General features: G+C 34.7%; 1 protein-coding gene across 2 annotated transcripts in view; it reads right to left on the bottom strand.

Moving 5' to 3' along the window:
* Window positions 1-1,717: 1,717 nt before the first annotated feature.
* HSF2 (heat shock transcription factor 2) overlaps window positions 1,718-24,622 on the bottom strand; it is a 38,095-nt gene continuing 15,190 nt past the window's right edge. Inside the window, exons 2-13 of one of the 2 annotated variants that reach the window (XM_011944439.1) lie at window positions 22,223-22,331; window positions 21,939-22,066; window positions 21,053-21,177; window positions 18,367-18,442; window positions 15,414-15,475; window positions 14,423-14,510; window positions 12,347-12,495; window positions 11,686-11,925; window positions 10,959-11,064; window positions 6,712-6,765; window positions 3,160-3,244; window positions 1,718-2,753 (exon numbers count right to left, since the gene is read on the bottom strand). In XM_011944439.1, coding sequence (XP_011799829.1) covers window positions 2,458-2,753; window positions 3,160-3,244; window positions 6,712-6,765; window positions 10,959-11,064; window positions 11,686-11,925; window positions 12,347-12,495; window positions 14,423-14,510; window positions 15,414-15,475; window positions 18,367-18,442; window positions 21,053-21,177; window positions 21,939-22,066; window positions 22,223-22,331 — 1,518 coding nt within the window. In that variant the 3' untranslated portion in view covers window positions 1,718-2,457. The remainder of the gene's footprint in view (window positions 2,754-3,159; window positions 3,245-6,711; window positions 6,766-10,958; window positions 11,065-11,685; window positions 11,926-12,346; window positions 12,496-14,422; window positions 14,511-15,413; window positions 15,476-18,366; window positions 18,443-21,052; window positions 21,178-21,938; window positions 22,067-22,222; window positions 22,332-24,622) is intronic. The other variant, XM_011944440.1, reaches the window with a different exon arrangement.

Below are 24,622 nucleotides of genomic sequence, written 5' to 3'. Positions count from 1 at the left end.
CTGAGGTCAGGAGTTTGAGACCAGCCTGGCCAACATGATGAAACCCCATCTCTACTAAAAATACAAAAAAATTAGCTGAGTGTAGTGGTGCACACATGTAATCCCAGCTACTCCAGAGGCTGAGGCAGGAGAATCACTTGAACCTGGGAGGCAGAGGTTGCAGTGAGCCGAGAATGGGCCATTATAATCACATCTGGGCAACAGAGCAAAACTCAGTCTCAAAAAAACAAAAATAAACGCAAAACAAAAATTATTCTTTTCATACTTGACAAAACAAAGACATACCTCTTATCCATTCTGACTCTTACCAATGCACTTTGGAAAAAAGTCTCTAGACAATTGGTAAAGGGACATTAAAAAATATTGGTGAGAAAGAGATGACACTGAGTTAAAAAACTTTTTTTGTGATTTAGCTGGTTTCCAGTATTTTGCTTTCAACAAAATTGAAAGATGATCCAACTGAGTCATCAACTGATAGAATTCTGGTACATAATTCTAAAGGCGTTAAAAAAATTAACAGTACTATACAAAATTGCTTTTTCATCTACTTGTCATTTTGTACTATAAACAGATTCTTAGGATTTTAACATCAATGAAAACAAAAATAGGAATAAAACTGGTACTAACTTTTATTATGAAACCTCAGGAAGACCTGTTTATCCCACTAATTGTTTGGAGGAAGCAGATTGGATGAGAGATCAAATCATTAGGGCATTCAAGTTCCTTCAGGTAAATGTTAGAGAAACATATAACAATTATGTTTTAGAACAGCAATATTAACTATATCCTAATTTCCTTCCAATTATTTAAACTTAAGATGAAAAATCTTAAATGCCAACTTTAAAAGTACCACGGTCATAATCAAGTTTTTCAAAATTATTTTTTAAGTGCTTCTGGAGCTCCAAAATGCCCCCAAGAAGAAACTTGATTGTATTTCACAATGAGAAAGGAATGAAGAAAAAGTCTTTTATGGTTTTCTCCTCTCAGTTTCTAAACTCTTATCACCCTTAGAAACGTAACCTCTTCAGCTCACGCAGAGCACTGTTGTAGGGTCTTGAATTAATTCACCAAGATCCCACTGTCAGAGCCAAGTATTTTAGGATCTAACTAAAATTCCCCTAAGGGAAGTTTCCTATTCTTCTGTGCTAGCCCTTACTTTGAATCATTACATCATAATAAAAGAAATTCTAAGACACGGACAGAATATGGCCAATAGAAAACCTGCCTTGAAACTCCTCATTAAATAGCCCTATACAATATTAATTGTACTGCTTTCAGTCCTTTGCCCAAAGGTGAAATTCTTCACATGATAAAGTGCCCTGGCCTTGCATTAAGTCTCTATAATTCTCTTGGGCAACTGTTTCAAAGGGAAGAGGTGATTTTACTATTTCTCTTATCTTCTCTCCAGACATGCAGTGATAATACTCTTACCCTATTTGGGACAATGAGTGGCATACTTCTCTCACTTTTTTATTAGAAACATAGAAAGCAACCCAGTGTAATTTTTAAACAAAGAACTTTAAAATATATTAAATTTAGAGATATATCTCCCTCGTTGCAATATACAATACATTTTCGAGATCAGGCACAAAGATCTTAGTGTGACTCATACTGAGAGTAATGAACCATAGACAGTTTAAAGCCACTGCTTTCTATGAGAAGAAAAAATTGTTTCATGTGAGTGTCACCTCTAAAGAAGACACATAACAGACACTAGTACTCAACATTCATTGTGTTTATTTTACTAAACAGTATGGTTCAAAAAAACACAAACCGGAAAACCTTTATTTAAAACTAGTCCAACTAAGTGGATGGGGCTGACTCCATCCCATCCCACCCCCGATCTTTCTATATATATGGAGCTGGAACCCTATCAGACCGTGAACATTCATGTACACTTTGTCTTTCCTGTTGAACATGAATAAACTTCTTCGAACATAAATGAACTTCTCTGAACCAAAAGAAACAAATGAAGTTTTACAGGATACAGGCACTTTATGTTCCCAGTTTTAAAAATAAGCCAAGTGAAAAATATTTAATAAAAATAACTGGAGCAGAGAAAGCTTTAAGAGTTATACCATTAGTTCAAATGACTTACACTCAATGCAAATAGACAGCATCAAACAGGAAAACAAATAAAAATTTAACTGAGGTTAATGGTCATATTTGTAATAAAAAGAAATCCAATTTACCAAAATTGGAGAAAAATGGCCATTTGAATCCAACTTAAAGATATGCCAATAATGTGCATTAAATCTGTGTAACTATGCAGCTGAGTAACATCTGAAAGCTTTGCAAGAGTGTGTGGTTAGTGAGAAAAGCAAAAGGTGCTTTTGTTCCACAGTATCTGATTAAACAAAACAAAGCAATTTACAAAAAAAGTACCAAATGATACTTTAAAATAAATAGTTCATCATTTTGATGAATATATACATGTAAAGTCCTCTTCTTGGGGATTTAGCTATCTAAAAGTGGCATATCACTATCCAGAGGTGCAGGAGCAAGTTCACATAAATAAAACAGGGTAGCTTCACTAGCTTCAGCTTCAGTCAATGGCTCCAGGCGAACAAGCTTACTTTGGGTTGGTTCTGGGTCTAGGCTGCTATCCAGAAGCTCATCAACTTCTATGGGTTTATCTACAGAGGACAAAACTTCTGATGATGCTGTTGTACTCGCCTGTTCAACAGAAGAAGCAGGGTTCCCATCGAGGAATGCAAGAAGTGGAAAGGCAGTATACTGGATAAGCTGCTTATCTATAAAGATCAGAAAAATACTCTTATCACCAGCTTATATTGAGTTCAAGCTGAAGGGAAAAAATGAAAACAAATGTACACATAGGCAATTACTACTCTCAGATAGCCAAACAAGAAATGACATGATGCACTATGTCAATAAATTTTAAAATGTGCAAGTCAGTAGTTCTCATTCAATAATTAAGAAATGAGGGGTCTTTCAGTTTCCTAAAGTTAAATAGGAAAGAAAGAAAAAAAAAAGCTTAAAGAATTGTTACCTCACCAATTCAACTTGCTTTATACCTTGACACACTATTCACAGAACTAAAGCCAGCATATTCAATTGTTAAGACTACCCTTGGCTTGCACTTGTTTCTACATAGGGTTAAAAAAACCTACAGAGACTGAATACTGTATTTATACCTACCTGGTTTGGATTTAGACTTTCTTCCCTCTTCCGAAACTGGCTGAACTACATTGTTCTTAGTAGTTTCTAATCCTTTATTCTCAGACTAAAAGAAAAAAATATATATATAAGTACTTGTTTCATATTTTATGTTTCTGAAAAAAATGAAAAATTGATACAATATGAAAATACTGGTATATTATCTGAAATATATGAGATGGGGAAACATCAGGAAAAATGGGGTACAGAGAGAGATTCCAGTAGAGATAACAAGACTGGTTAAGGAACTATTGCTGTCACTGAGGGGATAAAACAAAGAACCTGAATTAGGATGTTCTATATTAAGGATGAAATGAAGGGGGATTTCAACAGTAGAACAGATAGAATTTGTCAAGAGTAAAAGATCAGAACGAATCAAAGATGACTGGTTTCAAAATGTTAATTGAGAGATAATTAACTAAGCAATTAAATTCATTTTAAGTAGTTTTGATTTAAAAATGTATTATACATTTCACTCATAAACAGAATATTTAGCATAAGTGAACACAGAGTAGCTCAGGATGACATAATGACATCCTTAAAACTATTTATCACTATTTAGAAGCCTCAAAGTTGAGGTGGTGTTTCTTCTTGTCCTTTTTGTAGCTCTGTCAGTTCTTTTCTGTCATTTAAATTGCTTCTTTGAACCACTTTCTTCTCTCCTCACATCTGATTGTGGTAGGGAAATTATATCTTTACCTTGTTATAATTTCTTCAGTGCTCTTTTCAATGATGTTCAAACTCTGAGGTGCAGAGGTTCTTAATTTTTCCTGTAAGTCCCAGACATCTACAAGTCCCAGATATCTACATGCTGGCTAAATATATATAGTGTAACCAACTGTAAACTAATTCCAGTAATTCCCGATATTTAACATAAAATGAAGCTGTATAAGTTTTAGGATTTAGAGAAGATAAGGGCTCCAAAATATAATAAAAACTACGAAACCTTTCCAAAAGTGTACATAAAAATATTTCATCACTTAGCATTCACAATAAATATATAAACATTAATGAAATAATACCAACTTTATTTTTAGGCTTCCTAAAATAGGTATTTTCCAACGATGTCACTATTATTCTAAAACATGAGAACCCGATGACAAATGGATTTCAAATAGACACAATAAAAAATGATAAAGGGGATATCACCACTGATCCCACAGAAATACAAACTACCATCAGAGAATACTATGAACACCTCTACACAAATAAACTAGAAAATCTAGAAGAAATGGATAAATTCCTAGACACACACACCCTCCCAAGACTAAACCAGGAAGAAGTCGAATCTCTGAATAGACCAATAACAAGTTCTGAAATTGAGGCAGTAATTAATAGCCTACCAACCAAAAAAAGCCAGGACCAGACGGATTCACAGCCGAATTCTACCAGAGGTACAAAGAGGAGCGGTACCATTCCTTCTGAAACTATTCCAAACAATAGAAAAAGAGGGATTCCTCCCTAACTCATTTTATGAGGCCAGCGTCATCCTGATACCAAAACCTGGCAGAGACACAACAAAAAAAGAAAATTTCAGGCCAATATCCCTGATAAACATCAATGCGAAAATCCTCAATAAAATACCGGCAAACTGAATCCAGCAGCACATCATAAAGCTTATCCACCACGATTAAGTTGGCCTCATCCCTGGGATGCAAGGCTGGTTCAACATACGCATATCAATAAATGTAATCTATCACATAAACAGAACAAATGACAAAAACCACATGATTATCTCAACAGATGCATAAAAGGCCTTTAATAAAATTCAACACCCCTTCATGCTAAAAACACCCAATAAACTAAGTATTGATGGAACATATCTCAAAATTGTAAGAGCTATTTATGACAAACCCACAGCCAGTATCATACTGAATGAGATTTCATTTCCCATGCAAATTCTTATTCATTCATAGTAGCCAATTAAGATTGCTGTACTGAGGAGTATAAGGCATCTGATTTATTAGGAAAGTGTTGTAATCCATGTTATGTAACACCTGTCATGAGCAAGGGAAGGACAGCTGATGTGGCAATTATTTGAAAACATTAAAATCTAGATTCAGAACTATAATGAAAAGTCACTCTCAAATGTAATTTTTCTACAGCATTGTAGAGCAAAATGCAATTTGTTGCTTAACTGCTTACAGTTTTTGAAAACTATAATCAAGTTCTTGGTTTCTGGAATAAGAAGATGGTCCACAAACAAAGAATGACTCAATGTCTAGTCACAAAAAATAAAGCACATTCACTAAATGAACAAATGATATGGGTCCATTCAACTTAAACGGTCCATGAGAATAACATTCAGTAATACATTTACTGAAACACAGAGCATGTTACACAAAATCTTACAATATAAATCCAGGTAAACTATGGTCCACATGCCAAATTTAGCATGCTGCCTGTCTGTAAATGAAGTTTTTTTGCAGCACAGCCACACATTCTTTTACATATTGTCTGTATCTGCTTTTGCACTACAATTGCAGAACTGCATAGTTATGACAGAGAACATATGGCCTGAAAAATAAAGTATTTACTAGCTGCCCCTTTATGGAGAAAGTATTCCAACCTCCAATATAAATTATCTGAACACTGAATGTATAATCCACTTCCTAGTTCACAAATTCATAAATTTTTTAAGCTCTAAGTTATCCACAACGTAAGTCTGAAAATATAGAAAGTCTGGTCAGGCTTACATATGACAATTATCATATAAATTCCACCCCTCACCCTGATCACTCATATTTATTTGAGATGTGCTCATTTTTGGACTCAAAAGAATCAAAATTCTGGCTTCACTAATCTGGAATTTGGACTTGATTTACCTTTAATCAGGCTTACTAAACAATTTGGTACAAATAAAATACAAAGGGAGTGAACACCCATTCATGACAATAACTTATACAAAATACAATGATATATAAACATCTGCTCTAATAACTTCAAACTATCCTTACCACTCATTAAAAACCAGTTCCACAGAATCTCTTTTCAACACTTGCTAAGCCCAAGTACAGTTCCCATATGTTACAAAAAAAAAAAATCCTTATTACTTAAAAAAAAGTCAAAAATCCATACACGTTTCAACTTCCCTTTTCTGCAATAAATAAGAATTCCTGAGTTTTTACTATATGCTAACGATAGAACTCATAAAAAATATGGGTACCATACATTTTTAATAAAAAAGTTGAGAATAGAAAAAATAAGAATGTAAAATGCTGCCCATAAAACATGAAGAAATCATATTTTAGTTACTTATTTCAATATACCAAGTTTAGTCAGGTGATCTCCCAGCACGAAAAGAAGTTCATTTCATACTGGTAATTAATCCCACAAGTGCCAAAAGTGGGTAATGGTTCACCACATAACCAAAAGCTAATTTTTCAACTAGAATTTTATTATCCTGATCACACATACTGAGTAAGAATATAAAATGTTTTCTGTAGCTGGGAGTGATATTGCTCTCTACTTATTAGGACGTTTTTTGTAGATTTTTATAGCTATGGGTCCTGAGCAACATGAATTAAAACTTACTTTTGTATTATTGATGTAATCTGTGGGATTCATCTGCACAGAACTAGTGAAAAGCTGAAAGACCAAACAAGAAAGATGATAAGTTTAAAAAATAATTTAAAATAATTGTGTGTTCAAAATTGTTATACAGCCATGTTGGGTGAAGAGATGTAGCCCCTGCACTAGGAAGCTTCTATACAGTTAAACAAGTTTGAAAGAGAAAAGGAGAAAGAAAAACAAACAAAAGCAGAACAAGCTAGCCCATGCATTAGATGAAATTTCATGTTGTAAGAATTTCTCTAAAAAACACTGGAGTAAATCACGTGAGACAAATAGTGGTTTTCACCTCCTCCCTTCTTCATTATTTATCATTCAATTTCATTTCCTTTATTTTTTCTCTCTAAATGTCTTTGGCCTTAAGTGGTGCGCAGGGTTGAGACCTCTGCCCTGACACTGAGCCTTCACTGAATACCTGGTTAGGTAAAAAATTTACAGAACATGCTCTATGACAGTGGCTCCTAAACTATGCCTCAATTGAAGCCCTGTGACAAATGGCGTATCTACTTGTTGGTTCTTTTCACCACATCTCAGAAGGAAAATGTTAAGTGCTAAGATCACTGCTTACTGTACTCCTCAGTCCAGCCAGCCAGTTTATAGATGTAACTATAAGTCATAAGCTTTAAAGTCATTCATTCCATAGAAATTTACTGAGTATCTTTAATAAATAAATGACATCATAAAGACATCATTCCTGCTCTCTAGGAGCTTACAATCTAAAAGGACAAGGTAAGACCAACATCAAATAGTAACACATGTTCAGATACAATACAGTATTTTAACAGAAGATGGTGGTGCTCAAAAGCACTAAGGAGTTAAGAGAATGGGAAGGGAGGAAAGCGCACACAGAAACATACATAATGAAACAAAAAGGGCTGATAAAACTATGTGATATAGGTCAGTACCCAGAGAATATTAGGTTAGAACTTGGAAAGGAGAAGATGGGGGGAAGAACACATGTGTATAACACTAGTGGCATCAAAAAAGAAAGTAGGATATGTTCCAGAAATAGTAATAACACAGAAGTTCTAAGTTGAATAAGTTATATACACAGGTTCAAAAAGTAGAGGCCACATCCTGTCAGCAGTAAGAGCCTTGGGAATGGCCTGAATGATGAAATGCAGTCACTAAGTTGGCCTTTTATGAGAATGAACACACCAAATGGTTCACAGGATAGAATGAGATGCAAAAAAAGCCACAGGCAGATCCTTTCCCCATTCTCTCTAGACACTGATTCCTCTCTTTAAAGTTCCACACTCATGGTAGTCCTACAAAAATCCCTGGCTTTGCCTTTTCATTTCCTTCTCCTTTCTTACCAACTACTAACCTCAGAAAGGAAGAAAGCTCAGATCCTTGAGAGTAGTTACTCATGATAATCAATCTCTACCAGTTTAGCTTATTACTGCCTAAGAAGCCTAACCCACATTTTATCCCTACATAGAGTGGCATCTGAGGAGGACCAGCACTGTAAGCTCCTCTATTCTCCTCTTTGCCCAACAACCCCTACCCACTAAGTCAGGGATATCCTACATGTATTCCCAGGAGACAAATGGTAGAAAAGGTAGATCATATATAAGCTGACACAGCTGGTTGAATTCTAAGGTCTGGCCTCTCCTGCTGTGACCCCACTCTGGGTTACCAGTACTGAACTCCTCAGAGAGAAGCTGTAAACTTTTCAGCATACTTATTGACATTCTTACCATCTTTGTCGTCTCAGAGAACAAAGCAGTATAGGTGGACTTTTTATTTATGACAATACAGCATAATTCAAGGATAAAATAATGAGGGTCTTGGATGAGAAAAGCAACAGTGAAAACAGAATATAGTGATGGCTTGTGAATGCTATTTTAGAAAACAGGACTTAGTGAATGATCAGAGAAAGAGAATTCAAGGTGATTCTGTGAATAACTATCCTCGTAAGTAAATAGAAGTCTAATACCATTACAGAAAATGAGAAAGTTGTAAAATGTAGCTAATACAGAGAATAAAAGAAGTTTGTTGTTAAATCAAATAATCTAAGAGCTAACTGATGATCCCAAAGTCATGGAATTAGAATTCAAGTCAAGTTTACTTTAGAAAAATGTTAAGAGCTGGATATACACATTTAAAAGCAATCTTACAAGCCAAAATCTCTTCACAGAGGAAGAATGGAAAAAGATGAGAGATAGAAAAAATAAAAGAGACTGAAAGATTGGGTGCATTAGGGGATGCCCTTAAGTAGAAGTTAGTAGAAAAAAGAAAAGTTCTTAGATAAAACACAGAAGATTAGGCAGACAGGGAGAGAACAAAAAAGTACAGCACCTCCAAAATCAACAATAAAAGATCTCTTGTACAGAATGCCCAATAATGTTGACAACAGTGTTAATTATTTCTAATTCTTGCCAACAGCCCTTCATGTTAGACATTAGCAACATTTAACAGATGGAGAAACTAGGCAAGAGAGAGTAACTTTTCCAAGGTTAGTAACACAGCTAGTAAGTAACATGAGCCAATAATAGAACCCAAACTTGTCTGATTCAAAACAAACTTTCCACTAGCCCAATGGACTAATACAGCAAAAAGAAAAGAAAAATCACACACAGCATACCTACAATGGAAAAAAACAAAACAACATAGGCAGTGCAGAGTTAGAGTTAATAAGCAACACAATACAAAGCTTCAGACAAAAAGAGTAAAAAAGAGGTAAATATAGCTGCTCATTTCTAAAGTTTTGTAGTAAAGGAGTTAGAGAAGCAGAATGGCAAATGAACAAAGCCAGATGTCAAAATGGTTGTTTTTTAAGATGGGGCAGATCTCTAACTACTGAAGGCAGATGGGAAAGATCAAGGATAGAGGAGACAAATACAGAGGCAAAGGACAGGGGGACAAATTGGTTTAAGGAATTACTTCTAAAAAAGGATACAAGATTGGAAACAGTCATTACTTATGAAAGAACGAGAGTATAGTTAATTATCATCTGTGAATAAGGGATTGTTGACTGGATAAGGTCTTTATGGCAAATAAATGTGGCAAATGTTTTAAAGTTGAATTAAAATGACCTAGCTGAAGACTGTAAGGGTTTGAACATGGCCAGAATTATGGAATTTTATTTCTTTCTTGGTGATCTAAAGGAAAACTATTTTGAAAGATCTCTGGATCTAAAGAGGGGAGAAGGGCTGATAGGATCAACAAACACTGTCATGTTACTGCTAAGTTGAAGTAGGTCATCAACATGGATGTAAAATTCAAATTAACACATACTCATAAGATAGAAACACAGGTCAAAATGGAAAAGAAATCTTCAAAGAAAGTAAAATTCACTCTGTGAGGTGCTAACGATTTAGTAAGAATAAGTCCTTGGGACATTGACAAGGACTGGTGAGAAGCAGAGGAGTAATGCAGTAAATTAATGAACTTGAAATAAGACTGAACAGCAGAAAGAACTAATTCTTGTTTCTCCTGAGAGGCTTTTAAAAGGGTAAGAGAAGCTGCAATGTAAGGCAAGAAACACAGAAAAAAGACAACATAATTTTCCAGGATAAGGAGAGAAAACTGTTCACATCAGAAAATGGAAACAGGAGACAGAACAAGATTCATCTGAGTGGGACCAGGCCATGTAGGAAGCTTTAGATAAAGAAGGGAGGAATAGCAGGGACAAGAGAAAACAGAGTAAGAAAGGTGGTTAGTGGCAGAAACCGTAGATAAAAGAATTCTCAGTCCAGTCAATATTGAGGTCAACTTCATAGGGATGGTGGATTGGAGCAGGGGAATCTTGTGACTCAAAATATAAAAATGTAAAAAATAAGGCAAATATATTAAAATATATTTGAGTAAAAAATGTTAATCCCCAAAGTATTAAAAGCTGTCTCCATGCTACTTTCCGGCTATGTACCTCTATTACTAATTTCCACAAATTCCTATTTACTGACAATCATTCTAGAGCAAAACATAAAACAGTAACAAGTCCAGACAAGACTTGAACTTAACAGTACTGCTGAAAAGATATGATATGTTCCCACAGGGAGATTAGCTCAATTGCTACTCCAAGGCAGGTGGTAATCACTCTCCTTCAATGTCCCAAACCTATCTTTCTGATAAACAAAATCATTAATTTAAAAAAAAAAATGCAAAAACAACCTGTAGAATACAAAACAAAATGGCGTACTGATTTTTAAATAATATACATAAATACACAAACTACCAGTAAAGCAAAGATTACCCAAAGTACCTACATCAACCAGGAGATCTGGGTCTATGCTAAATTGTCTTCCTGATAGCATGGCCTGGAAGTCCTCTAAACTGCAATCAATACTGTCAAGATAATCCAACAGCTCAACCCTAAGGGAAAAAAAAATTTTAAATCGAATATTAGATATCCTTGTTTTTATGTTTAAAAATCACCATTACAACTTGGCTAGGCAAGATATTTCCAGCAGCTGCTGCATCTTTACCGGTTCTTAATCTTAAGAGATATTATTCAAGAATAGGAATTCCTGCAAATTTGGTTAACTGAAAATTCATAGCCTTTACAGAAAACTTCAGTATTTACAGAAAAAAACACGCTGCAGGAACAGTCTGATTTACCTTTTTCCTCTATATATTATAAAATGTTTAATCTCATTACTGATTATTACTAAGTTTTCTTTGTTATAAGTCCCTTACTAGAAATTACAATATTCTACAGTTCGGATACACACATATATATAATCACAAACACTGTATGTACACTCAAAGTAAGTATATCATCAAAGGAATCTGAGAAACTAGCAGGAAAATACCAGGACTACTCTTGGGATGATTAAATCCCATTCATTACAGAACTCAACACTAACCAAAACAGAGAAAGGTGGATTATGTGGGTTCATCATCTGAAAGGAAGATCACTCAAAAGAGAAACAGAACACGTGAAGTGAACAAAGAAAGCAAATAATTTTAGACAACATCTAGATAAGCACTCACTTTCCCAAAAGATTGATGTTATCATTCAAAATGGAATCCATCATGGTCACTGGATCTTCTGAGGTCAGACTGGATGAGCCATTTAGCTGGACAGCACTAGACATGAGAGGGCTGCTGCCATCACTGCCTGAACTTAGGGATTCTCTGGCTGGTTCACTCTGCTCTCCACTCTGAATGACAGGTGCATACTCATCTTCATTGTCATCTTCAACGATGACAATATCAGGGTACTGGCTACAGCTAGATCAGCAATAAAAGAAAGAACCTATTACATTTTCACATTTAATAAGTTCATACTATCCATTCATTCTAAATGGAAACTCTCTCCCCATACCACATACTGAAAGGCTTAAATTTCTTGAGCGAGCAGCTTAATCACAATATTGGTACTTCATAGTATAAAAGACCATAACGATTCAATGAGAAGTGCTTAACTACAAAATAAAAATTAAAAATCAATTAATTTTCAGTATTACCTCCTTTGAGAGGAAGAGGAGGTGAGGCTTTATCTGGTTGAATAATTTAGCTTAATTATTCAGTTTAATAATCCAAATGTGAGAAAGATTGTTAGTCTTTCAAAGAACAAAGTAGTTTTGAATTTTGCTCTGTAATAAGAAAAGTAATCAATATTTTCATACATTTTATCTCACAAACTCCTTACTTGGAGGGATCAGATATAACATCCTCATTAGTTTCTGGAATAACTGGGATATTTTCTTCATCTGCATTATCATCAGTAACATCATAAATAATGATGTCATCTGAAATCCTCTCCCTTGGCTTTAAACCTTCAGTCCTACTGTGTGGAACCTAAAAATTCAGAGAGAAAAATATATCTAAAAATCAAAATCATTGACTACCAAACAAGATATCATTTACAAAATAACTGGGCAACTACTACTTACTGAATCTCGGGGTATGCAAAACAAGTATGTTCTCTGCTCTTATGGAACTTACATACTAATTGGTACTAGTAGCAGCACCAATTCACAGAGGTATGAGGTATATTAACTGTATTCTACACTTTACTACTTTTACTGTAAGGGACCCTGAAGATGACATCCCTAAAAATGTTTCTATGGAAAGATCTTCAAATGTTACAGTATATTTTATGCCCAAAGAGTAAAAAAGTCTTAGGACTTCACTAGAAATTTCAAGCACAACCAGACAGCCACCGTGCTGACAGGGATATTGTTTCAGCTCAAGCTGCTCTGTTTTGAAATACGTTTTATTCTTATTCATTAAATAGCTTCACTAAGAGGAAAAAAAATGCACTTCACCTATCTCAGTTACAGGTTAGCTTGGCTTTTTAGCAATGATTTTTTTAAACTTAATCTACAGATATATTCAGGCTATAGCTGTATAAGCAAAGTAAGTTCAATCCTGTAAAGCAAACTAAAGTCATTATTAAAATGCAAAAAATCTACAAATTCCAATACTAGATAATAAAGTGGCAAAGGATGTGAAGTACTTTAAAATATATAAACCCAGTCAAAAATGTAAAACTCTTCATCCACTTACATGAGCCTTCAATCCTAAAAACAAAATAGGTATGCTTATTTTCTAATAGCAGTGGGAAAAGAAATCAGACGTGAGGTTAAGTTTGATTGTCCAAGAACAAAAATCTTGTTACTTTGATAATAAATCTGAAGAACTATTTTGAATTCTGAAGTTTGAAAGTAGTAACAAAAAGATAATAAAAACGATCTAACTTTGGACTGGACTAATTTGCCACTGGACAGAAATCTGACAAATTATCCAGAAAGCTTGTGACAAAATGAAGGTAAAAATTTAAATTGCTGGAGTAAAAAGCAGTCTAGTTGGTGCACAATTTAAAAAAAAGTTGAAAATAAAATAACCAATGTAAGAATATATAATCACATTAAATTATTATAATTACATTTTCAAAATATTCAATTATTATATAATATTAAAATGAGTAAGACAGGTGCAGTGGCTCACGCCTGCAATCCCAAAACTTTGGGAGGCTGAGGCAGGCAGATGGTTTGAGTCTGGGAGTTCGAGACCAGTCTAGGTGACATGATGAAAATCCATCTCTACAAAAAATACAAAAATTAGCCAGGTGTGGTGGCACACACCTGTAGTCCCAGCTACTCAGGAGACTGAGGCAAGAGAATTGCTTGGGCCCAGGAGGTGGAGGTTGCAGTGAGTCAAGATCATACCACTGCACTCCAGGCTGGGTGACAGAGTGAAACCCTGTTTCAAAAAAATAAAAAAAAAAAAAACAGTAAGACAGAAAAGAAATGAATAAACTAATCTCTATGTTTAATAAATCTCAAAAGCAATACCAAGTTAAAAAAAAGCCACACTGTAAAATGATATGCACAAAATTATATTATTTATATGAAGTTTAGATATATGCAAAATAATACCAAGTACTGCTCCTGGATTCACACATACAAAATGGCCATGAGAATGACAGATACTAATTCAAGATAGTGACTACCTCTAGGGTAAGCAGGGACAGTAAAGAGATGAGACAAGAGAGGGAGAGAGAGAAAAACTTGGAAACAGGCAACTGGAACAACTAGATTTGTGATGATTTATTTCTTACAATAATCTAAAGCAAATAATAAAAAATGTCACAGTTTAACAAAGCTGTGGGATGAACACTTGAATTGTTATTCACCACACTTCTTTGAATGCATGAAACATTGCCATAATAAAATTTAGTCTGACACAATAAATATAAAATAGACTCTAACTAAAAAATTACTTTATGATGGTGATTATCAGTTGGTTCTTTGACTATGTGCTGAAACAGGTTCTTCTTTTGGGCTCCATTAGTGTTTAGAAGTAGAGGCCTGAAAACCAGAAGAATATGCAGTTCAGTGACAAACACAAGGAATTTAAACTCCCTCTATTAACTTACCCAAACACACACACATGCACATTCACTTTAATAATGCATAAAAAATTTCAGTAACAATAAATAAACTTAAAAATGATTACATATTAGGAACAGAAACTGCTGGATGAGAATATCTAGGACTTTCAATTCTCCATTTTTCTACATTCTTTCTGTTATAATAAACTCTTCTCTCCAGTTATACTTCATTGCTTACTGAACTACACAACTCTATGAACTGTATTTATATAGAAAAAAAACAGATAATACCATAAGAACTAATTAGTGGAAGTAGTTAAGGTCATAAAGTTCTGATCATAATCAAGTTTTCCCCAAATCTTAGTGTTACAGATCATTTTTTCCTTTCAACTATTCCTTTTGTCCATTATTATTCTAATGTTTTAGCTGTGACGATAGTAGCTACTGACACTTACAGGTATCACAACCCATGGCTGAGATACAGATTTAAAAAGACTATGAGTGGATTAAACTAAGAGAGGTCAAGTAAAACAAAGGTTGATGTTTTCTTTTGAACATATGGCCTCTTTTTAAATTTCCCTCACTCAGGCCTTCTAATGCTACTTTAATAATGTGAATGAAAAGTGAATATTCTTTATTAACTGTATGTATGTCTATAAAGTGACCATTTAGGCCATCCTTATCTCTCACAAACATCAGTAGAATGGTAAAACTAAAAAATAATATCACTCTAGAGATTTTAAGAGTATAATTTAACAAAGGAGAATTGTTCTTTTGGGACAACTAGCATATACTCAGCTAACGTAGGCTACTCATAGTTAAACGCTAACAAGTCTGACTGTCTATATACAGGCCATAATGCTATATAATAAAAACTTACCTTTTACGTTTTAAACTCACAAGTTGGTTATTTTGAACCAATGTAACAATAAACTGGACAATCTGAAAAAAATATAAACAAAAATTCTTTCATTATACTGTTAATTCTTCTGTCTCTATTACCAAGTCTTATAAAACAAATTCATATAATAATTTGTCCTCTATTCTAAGTCTCATAATTTCTCACATATTACCACTTGAAATCCAGGTGCACCTTACAACTGCTGTCTAAAGAAATATACCAGCTTCCAGGCAGTTTATTTGTTTTGGTGATAAGTACCAAACTTGCCTGAGTGTAGATCCCAACTTTTTTACTTCAAATACTTTAAAGAAGATTACATTATGGTGCAAAAGAGAAAACTGGTGTTTGATAGGCAACATTTTACTTATACCAGGTAACAGAGGCAAAAGAAACTCTCAGTTCCTTCAGAATAATCATAAAATTTTCAAGTTAGAAACAGTTGATGGGCCAGGCATGGTGGTTCATGCCTGTAATCCCAACACTTTAGGAAGCCTAAGTAGGAGGATTGCTTCAGCCCAGGAGTCCAAGACCAGCCTGGGCAACGTCGTGATGCTCCATTTCTAAACAAACTCTGCTTGCAACCAAAGGAAAAAAAAGAAAAAGAAAAAAGTTTATTGCCTGATTCTATAAAGATTAATGTTGAGACTTACCTGTCAAAACTTCCTACTGACAAAGGAAGCTAATCTTTAATATTTGATTAAATATAGAGAGAAAACTGTCAAGACACACAAACAAGCTTTCATATTTCATAGTAGTGTTTCTTAAAGTGTGGCCCATAAACCAACAACACTAGCTTAGGAACTATGGATATGTTAAATTCTCAATCCCACTACAGAATTGCTGAATCTGAAATTCAGATCATGGGATCCAGTAATGCATGTGTTTAGAAAGCCCTTTAAGTGTGACTGGATACTGATGTGAGTATATGAACCACTGGCTTAAGAGTATGTCTTGAAATTACATTGCCAACTTCCTAAAGGTGCTATAAAAGGTGAGGATCATATGGTAAACTATAAAAAGTAGTGTATCACTGAGAAGCTATGAATAAAAGCCAAAATTGATTGGAGCACTATTTAGACTCTGTGAAGAAAGTGTGCTTACAAGCTTTGTGAAATTACATGATTAAATAGAGTATTACCAATTAAAAATATCTATTGTATAGCTTTTAACAGTGAGCATTTCCTCACAAAAAAAGGCTACTAAGAGGTCTGCCTTATAATCAATATCAATTTTTCAATGGACCAAAATATAGACATTTTAACTGAAGAGTTTGATAGTATTAGAGTCTATGAAAAGGAGGGTAGCTGCCAAATTGCTTATTCAAGAGAAAATGCTAACAGCCAATGAAAAGACAATATGTAAGCTTAAAGATGTCTATGATACAACTCGACCTCAGTTTTTTAAATTAATAAATGTTATGGGAAAATTCTAAAAACTTCAGGTTGAATTTATAAGAACATCAATCAGTAGCTAAATTAAATTTATTCTACATCTCAATTCTCTTTTGACACTTCCAGATCACATTATACAGGGATTTTTATCTGAAGAAGATAAGGCATCTAACACTTACAGCATGTACCTTCTGTACCTGTTAAGTCCTATAACTGGACCATCACACATATTATTCTCAATTAATCCATGGCTGACAGTAAATTCCAGGAGCAGAGTAAAAATTATTGGTTGTCATCATGCATTATATCAACATCACTCAACAAAGCACAGAGATTCAAACTCAAATTTTAGAAGACAGAACGTTAGCATTTATGAAAAACTGAAATGTCATATAGCTAGTTTATCAAATATTCTTGCTTTCAGGAAAAAACAAAAAAATCTACACATTATAGAGTGTTGTAAGTTAATATATTACCAAAACACTGTTTCTGAAAACTATTAACAGATTGTTTCCATAAAGTACAGGTTAAGGTACATCTATTGTTTTAAATCAACTATTCTTAACCAGGCTGCACATTAGAGTTGCCTATATGAAAGTTTTAAAAATATATGTACTTGTACTAAACACTTAGAACTGAATTCTACTACATTCAACCTTCACTTGCACACTAATTAAAAAAAAAAAAAAAAAGGAAATCTATGTTGACTATAAGCCACAGGCTGCAACTGCTATTCATCTCTGCTTTAAGCCTTCTCCATTAGACCCTGATCCTGTCAGTCACAACCCTATTTTTAGTTCAAGGGCCTTCTAAGCAGGAGCAATCAGAAGCTCCCCTTCAAAAAACCTGTTGCTTTAACTCAAGAGTCTAGTTTACTCATGAGCAAAAAATAGCTGCCTTAATTCCTATGTTTCATCTCTTATTAGCAAATGAAAGCTGATATGCAAAGATTAAATCACAAGGACACAATGAAACGGAGGGATTCCAACTCCTCTATTAAATTTTTAGCTCACATACTAAAATCTAAAATTCATTTTACTATGTTAACTGCTTTTCTGCACAGACTAATAACTGCATACATTGAGAAATTTTTTGAAGTCATAATTTGGTCAACTGATTTGAAAATATTTGTCATTAATCTTCTGAGACCTTAACTATGCCTTTTATAATAAAAATCAACAACAACAAAAAAAACCAATAAGGCTATGTTTTCTAATTTTAAAAGAAATTGGTAGTGTATTAATTAAGCCCAAAAAAATAAAGTATTTCAAAGTTGTTATATTAGGCAAAAGATTATTTACTAAAAGCTACTGAGACATTATCTGCAAGTATGGAATAACTATCTTTAGCTAGTGAGAAATTTTTTATTAAAAATATGTAACACTTGGCTTAATTTCATTTCATTTTTTACTTCGATCTGTGCATCCAATATGTAAGAAACTAAGATCAACCACAGACACTCAATACTGACCTTTTTGGGTCACAATACAGTACCCATTAAACAAATGCAAATTACGGTCCTAGGGAAAAAAGCTTCTTACCTTTCGAATAACCTGTTGCTGTTGTGCATGCTTTGCTCGTAATTCTGACACTTCCTTCCAAAGGGACTCATTCTCACTATGTTATAATTTATTAAGCAACAAAATAAAACAAAAAAATCAGTCAGAAAACCAGATCACAATATCTTTAATTAAGAATACCAGACAACTTAACTACACTTATTTTTACTCTATATATATTTATGAGACTAAGAAAACTTTGGTTCAATTACATAGGAATGACAACTACCTTGACACAACTCCTGAATCATTCCTTTTTTTAAAAAAAAAGGCAGAGCTTTGCTCTGTCACCCAGGCTGAAGTGTAGTGGTACGATCTCCGCTCATTGCAATCTTCGCCTCCAAGGTTCAAGTAATTCTCGTGCCTCAGCTTCCTAAGTAGCTGGGATTACAGGCATGTGTCACCACAACTGGCTAATTTTTTTGTATTTTTAGTAGAAATGGGGTTTCACCATGTTGGCCAGACTGATTTCAAACTCCTGACTCTCAGGTGATCTACTCACCTCGGCCTCCCAAAGTGCTGGGATTACAGGTGTGAGCCACCACGCCCAGCACCAGAATCATTCCTTCTTAAGTGTATTATCTGCTACTCATGGCAATATATACACAGAAACTTAAAGACATATGCCTACATCCATATAGTAGTTGGCAATTTACTGCTTTTGACAATCTGGCTCATTACTTTTTGCTTAAAAAAAAATAAGCTAGTCTTTCGACTGTGGCTACCAAGTGAATTCAGGCCTTCCTAATCTAACCTTGGGAAACAAAGGGTAGTGATATATACCCAGTACTTACTATACTCCAAGCACTATGCTAGACATTTTATGTGTATTACTTATTTAAAACTTCTCTAAAACCCACCAAGAAATAAGTCATTATCTCTATTCTATAGATGAGGACACTGAGGTACAGAGAATTGAAGGGAATTGCTCAAGATCATACAAATAATTTGGTAAGTGTTGAAGTCAAACTAAAGTCTGTCAGATTTTAAAACTATCTTAAGATCTATCTCAAACAAAAGCATATGTAAACCACTAAAATGTTATTCTGAAAAAGCATATCCAATAATATGGATATTAACTTGCACAATAACTTGCCAAATATGAATAGCTTCTTATTTGTTCACCTTTTTAAATTGAAACTGCATTATGCTGTTAAATGTAAGCAGTGTGGATAATGCTGAAAAGACGACAGACACTCTACTTATTAAATGCTTTAATTATCCATCTTTTGTTAATCTCCACAAATCATCTTCTTTAATCCAAACTAATATAAAAGGAACTGGAGATTTACATATAAAGGTAGACCAAAGGAGATGTTAATATTTACTGAATAACTACTGTATTTTTCTGATTCAAATTTTAAAATGTTGTTACCTGCTTACTAAATAAAGATATGTAGGGCCGGGTGCGGTGGCTCATGCCTGTAATCCCAGCACTTTGAAAGGCCGATGTGGGCGGATCACTTGAGGTCAGAAGTTTGAGAACAGCCTGGCCAACATGGTGAAACCCCGTCTCAACTGAAACTACAAAAATTAGCTGGCACATGCCTGTAATCCCAGCTACTAGGGAGGCTGAGGCACAAGAATCCCTTGAACCAGGAGGCGGAGGTTGCAGTAAGGTGAGATCAAGTCACTGCACTCCAGACTGGGTAATAGAGTGAGACTGTGTCTCAAAACAAAAACAAACAAACAAAAAAAAGATAAGAAGAAAGCTTCCTCTAAGACACAAAAGATGATTTGGGGATCACCTTCTTTAAGGGCTAAAACTGTGGTCCAAGGAACTGGATCAAAGAGCAGCTAGCATACACAAGATACATACAATAAACCAGTTGTTTAATAAAGTACACAAAAAGGGAAAGCCTAAAGCTTATTAAAAAAGAAATCAAAGTCATAGGTTCCTCTTTTAATGAAGATATTTGAGTTATGATTAACTAAAGTAATGTCCCACATTTGATATGGAAGAGAGAATACGTAAACTAACTACTCTTAAGCCCCTGGCACCTACTAGGATACAGAAAAATTCCAGCTACTTACTAAGAAGAGTAATACACCATCTACTCTATATACAAGTTATTAGTATCGCAAGTTAGAATAATGGTGCCAAGAAATGTAGTAAAATAAAATGAAGCATCTTTCTGTAGATAAAAGGTCTGAATAACACTTTTCCAAGTCTATATGAAATAAGTATTAAGCAGGGCAACTCTTGTATTATTGTTTTCCGATTTTTTTGTGTCCTACTTTTTCTTAAGAGCCCACCCAGAGAAGTCTTAAGCGACAGCCACTAAACAAAGGATGGGTAACATACAGGGTTTTTATGTCATATGCCCTCACTGTCTATGAACACCATATGAGCTAACCTAAGTAGAATGCTATTTCCTACATCATCTTAAAGACCTAATGTTTATCGCTAAGACTTATACATCAAATTGTTTCGATATGCTTAGGTTTATATCTTCTTCTGACTATCATAATTAAAACAATATTAGGGTAAAGTCTATGGCCACAAATCAAAGTAAAGGGAACCAATACTTGCAGAAAAATGACCTTTGATCTTGGCTTCAACAAAGTGATCTGAGTACTTACAATAAAACATCAGACAACCTCCAAACCCAACACACACAAATACCCAATTCCCACAATAAAATTATATTTGGAAATAAAACTTTACCTTTTTAATTCAGAAAGCCTGGACTCAATAGTTTCCTGTTTTATTTGAACCTTCTGAGCACTACTTATAATTTTTGTTAAATCTTCCTGACGAATTTTATTTTCTTCTGGTTTTGAAGATGAAACCTTTGAAAAAGTAAATTTAGAAAATCAAAGGAACAGTAAACACTCATGATTGTAACTCAAAGCTTCCCTATCAGAAGAGGTTTTCATAGACTGTTCAGGAAGTGAGATCTGGTTCCAAAAGCCCGGGATGAAATGCTAGGGAAAGAAGAAACTTCAGAGCTCAATGGGAGGGAATGCAAGGAATAATGTACTTAAAAAAATGTTTTTTAATGTGAAAAAGTTTCCACAAGCAGGAATATCTTAGGGTCTTTTATTCTCCCCTTATGCCAAACTCCTTGCAGTTTCCTCCAAGCCTCTTTATTGCCACATTCCACATTTAATTAAATTTATGCAGTAAGAGGTTCATGCTAGGCCATTTTCTTCCATGGTCCACTCCTTTTATAGATTTAGTAAAATATCTTGTTTTACCAAAAGATATTATGCATTAAAAAATGTATTACTGAATGTATTTCTGAAAGCCTACTATGTGGGCATATTTATATTATTAGAAAAGACTTATTGTAGGCACTGTATATACAATAGCAAACTATACAAAAAGCCTTTCAGGGAGCTCACGTTCTAGCAGGAACTTACTTTATTTTATTTTATTTTTAAGCTAACTTAGGAAAAAAATACAGGGAAACAAGTAAAACTTTATTTTCCTAATTCATCCCAACAAGGAACAGTTGTGTATTTCTGTACTTTCAACAGGTGAAATAAAAATCTTGGTCAAGCACACTCCAGGTCAATACTCGAATCAGCTCATGTTCACAACAGCTCACCTTCCTTTTAATGTTCTCCAACAAGTCATCCTGTCCTTGTTTGAAGTAAGGATGCTGAAATTCTACAGGACCATCTCTTTCTTGCTTTACAATTCCAGAATCGATATGTACTACTTTACGGAAACCATCTGAAAAAGATTCAAAATTCAAATAACTAAAATAAATGAGTCAAAACTTGGTGGTGCTGGTATGGAATAATTTTCCTTTACCACCCTAATGGGGGAAAAAATGGCTTCATCAGTAGCTGATAATAGTACTCCAAATAAACTGCTGTCCATACTCACACATATTCAGCTGCCTCACAAAGCTTGCCATGTTATTGTGCTTGAAATATTTGGGAAGAATTTCTTTTGCAAATCGTTGCTCATCCAATACCAGAAAACTCTGGCCATTCTACAAGGGAAAAAAAAAGAAGAAAAAGTCAATTAGTTAAGTTCCTATGACACATGGTGATATATTTATACATCGCAGAACTGTCTTGAGTAGTCCTTCCTAGATGTCTTCAGACTAACATTCTATTCTTGATAACAGGAACAACAAATGAATTGCAATTAAATACCAAACTGCAACCAAGCTTTTTGATGTCAACCTCAAAAGTTTAGGAATATATCTCAAACCAAATGCCACATCACACTCTATGGTGAAATATTAGAAGAATTTCCACTAAACCAGAAATGAGAAAATGAAATACAATTATGTAGCCAGCAGAATTAACAGTTTTAAAACTAGTGCAATAAAGACCAAAAAAAAAAAAAGATTTTGAGAGGAAATACCATTTTACAATTACTTGCAGTAGACATAATTGTATCTTTGTACAATCTATTTATTTATTTATTATTTTTTATTATACTTTAAGTTCTAGGGTGCACGTGCACAATGTGCAGGTTTGTTACATATGTATACATGTGCCATGTTGGTGTGCTGTACCCATTAACTCGTCATTTACATTAGGTATATCTCCTAATGCTATCCCTCCCCCGCCACCCCACCCCACGACAGGCCCCAGTATGTGATGTTCCCCTTCCTGTGTCCAAGTGTTCTCATTGGTCAATTCCCACCTATGAGTGGGAACATGCGGTGTTAGGTTTGCTGTTCTTGCGACACTTTGCTGAGAATGATGGTTTCTAGCTGCATCCATGTCCCTACAAAGGACACAAACTCACCCTTTTTTATGACTGCATAGTATTCCATGGTGTATATGTGCCACATTTTCTTAATCCAGTCTGCCACTGATGGACATTTGGGTTGATTCCAAGTCTTTGCTATTGTGAATAGTGCCGCAATAAACATACGTGTGCATGTGTCTTTATAGTAGCATGATTTATAATCCTTTGGGTATATACCCAGTAATGGGATGGCTGGGTCAAATGGTATTTCTAGTTCTAGATCCTTGAGGAATCACCACACTGTCTTCCACAATGGTTAAAGTAGTTTACAGTCCCACCAACAGTGTAAAAGAGTTCCTATTTCTCCACATCCTCTCCAACACGTTGTTTCCTGACTTTTTAATGATCACCATTCTAACTGGTGTGAGATGGTATCTCATTGTGGTTTTGGTTTCCATTTCTCTGATGGCGAGTGATGATGAGCATTTTTTCATGTGTCTGTTGCCTGCATGAATGCCTTCTTTTGAGAAGTGTCTGTTCATATCCTTCACCCACTTTTTGATGGGGTTGTTTTTTTCTTGTAAATTTGTTTGAGTTCTTTGTAGGTTCTACTTTGTCAGATGAGTAGATTGAAAAAATTATCTCCCATTCTGTAGGTTGCCTGTTCACTCTGATGGTAGTTTCTTTTGCTGTGCAGAAACTCTTTAGTTTAATTAGATCCCATTTGTCAATTCTGGCTTTTGTTCCCATTGCTTTTGGCATTTTAGTCATGAAGTCCTTGCCCACGCCTATGTCCTGAATGGTATTGCCTAGGTTTACTTCTAGGGTTTTTAGGGTTTTAGGTCTAACATTTAAGTTTCTAATCCATCTTGAATTAACTTTCGTATAAAGTGTAAGGAAGGAATCCAATTTCAGCTTTCTACATATGGTTAGCCTATTATTAAATAGGGAATCCTTTCCCCATTTCTTGTTTTTGTCAGGTTTGTTAAAGATCAGATGGCTGTAGATGTGTGGTATTATTTTTGAGGACTCTGTTCTGTTCCATTGGTCTATATCTCTGTTTTGGTACCAGTACCATGCTTTTTTGGTTACTGTAGCCTTGTAGTATAGTTTGAAGTCAGGTAGCGTGATACCTCCAACTTTGTTCTTTTGGCTTAGGATTGTCTTGGCAATGCAGGCTCTTTTTTGGTTCCATATGAACGTTAAAGTAGTTTTTCCCAATTCTGTGAAGAAAGTCATTGGTAGCTTAATGGGGATGGCACTAAATCTATAAATTACCTTGGGCAGTATGGCCATTTTCATGATAATGATTCTTCCTATCCATGAGCATGGAATGTTCTTCCATTTGTCTGTGTCCTCTTTTATTTCACTGAGCCGTGGTTTGTAGTTCTCCTTGAAGAGGTCCTTCACATCCCTTGTAAGTTGGATTCCTAGGTGTTTTCTTCTCTTTGAAGCTATTGTGAATGGGAGTTCACTCATGATTTGGCTCTCTGTTTGTCTGTTATTGGTGTATAAGAATGCTTGTGGGCCGGGGCGGTGGCTCAAGCCTGTAATCCCAGCACTTTGGGAGGCCGAGAC

This window comes from Colobus angolensis, unplaced genomic scaffold (genome assembly GCF_000951035.1).
Source record: "Colobus angolensis palliatus isolate OR3802 unplaced genomic scaffold, Cang.pa_1.0 Scaffold231, whole genome shotgun sequence".
Taxonomy (NCBI): Eukaryota; Metazoa; Chordata; class Mammalia; order Primates; family Cercopithecidae; genus Colobus; species Colobus angolensis.
This window is presented reverse-complemented; position numbering and strand designations above follow the sequence as displayed.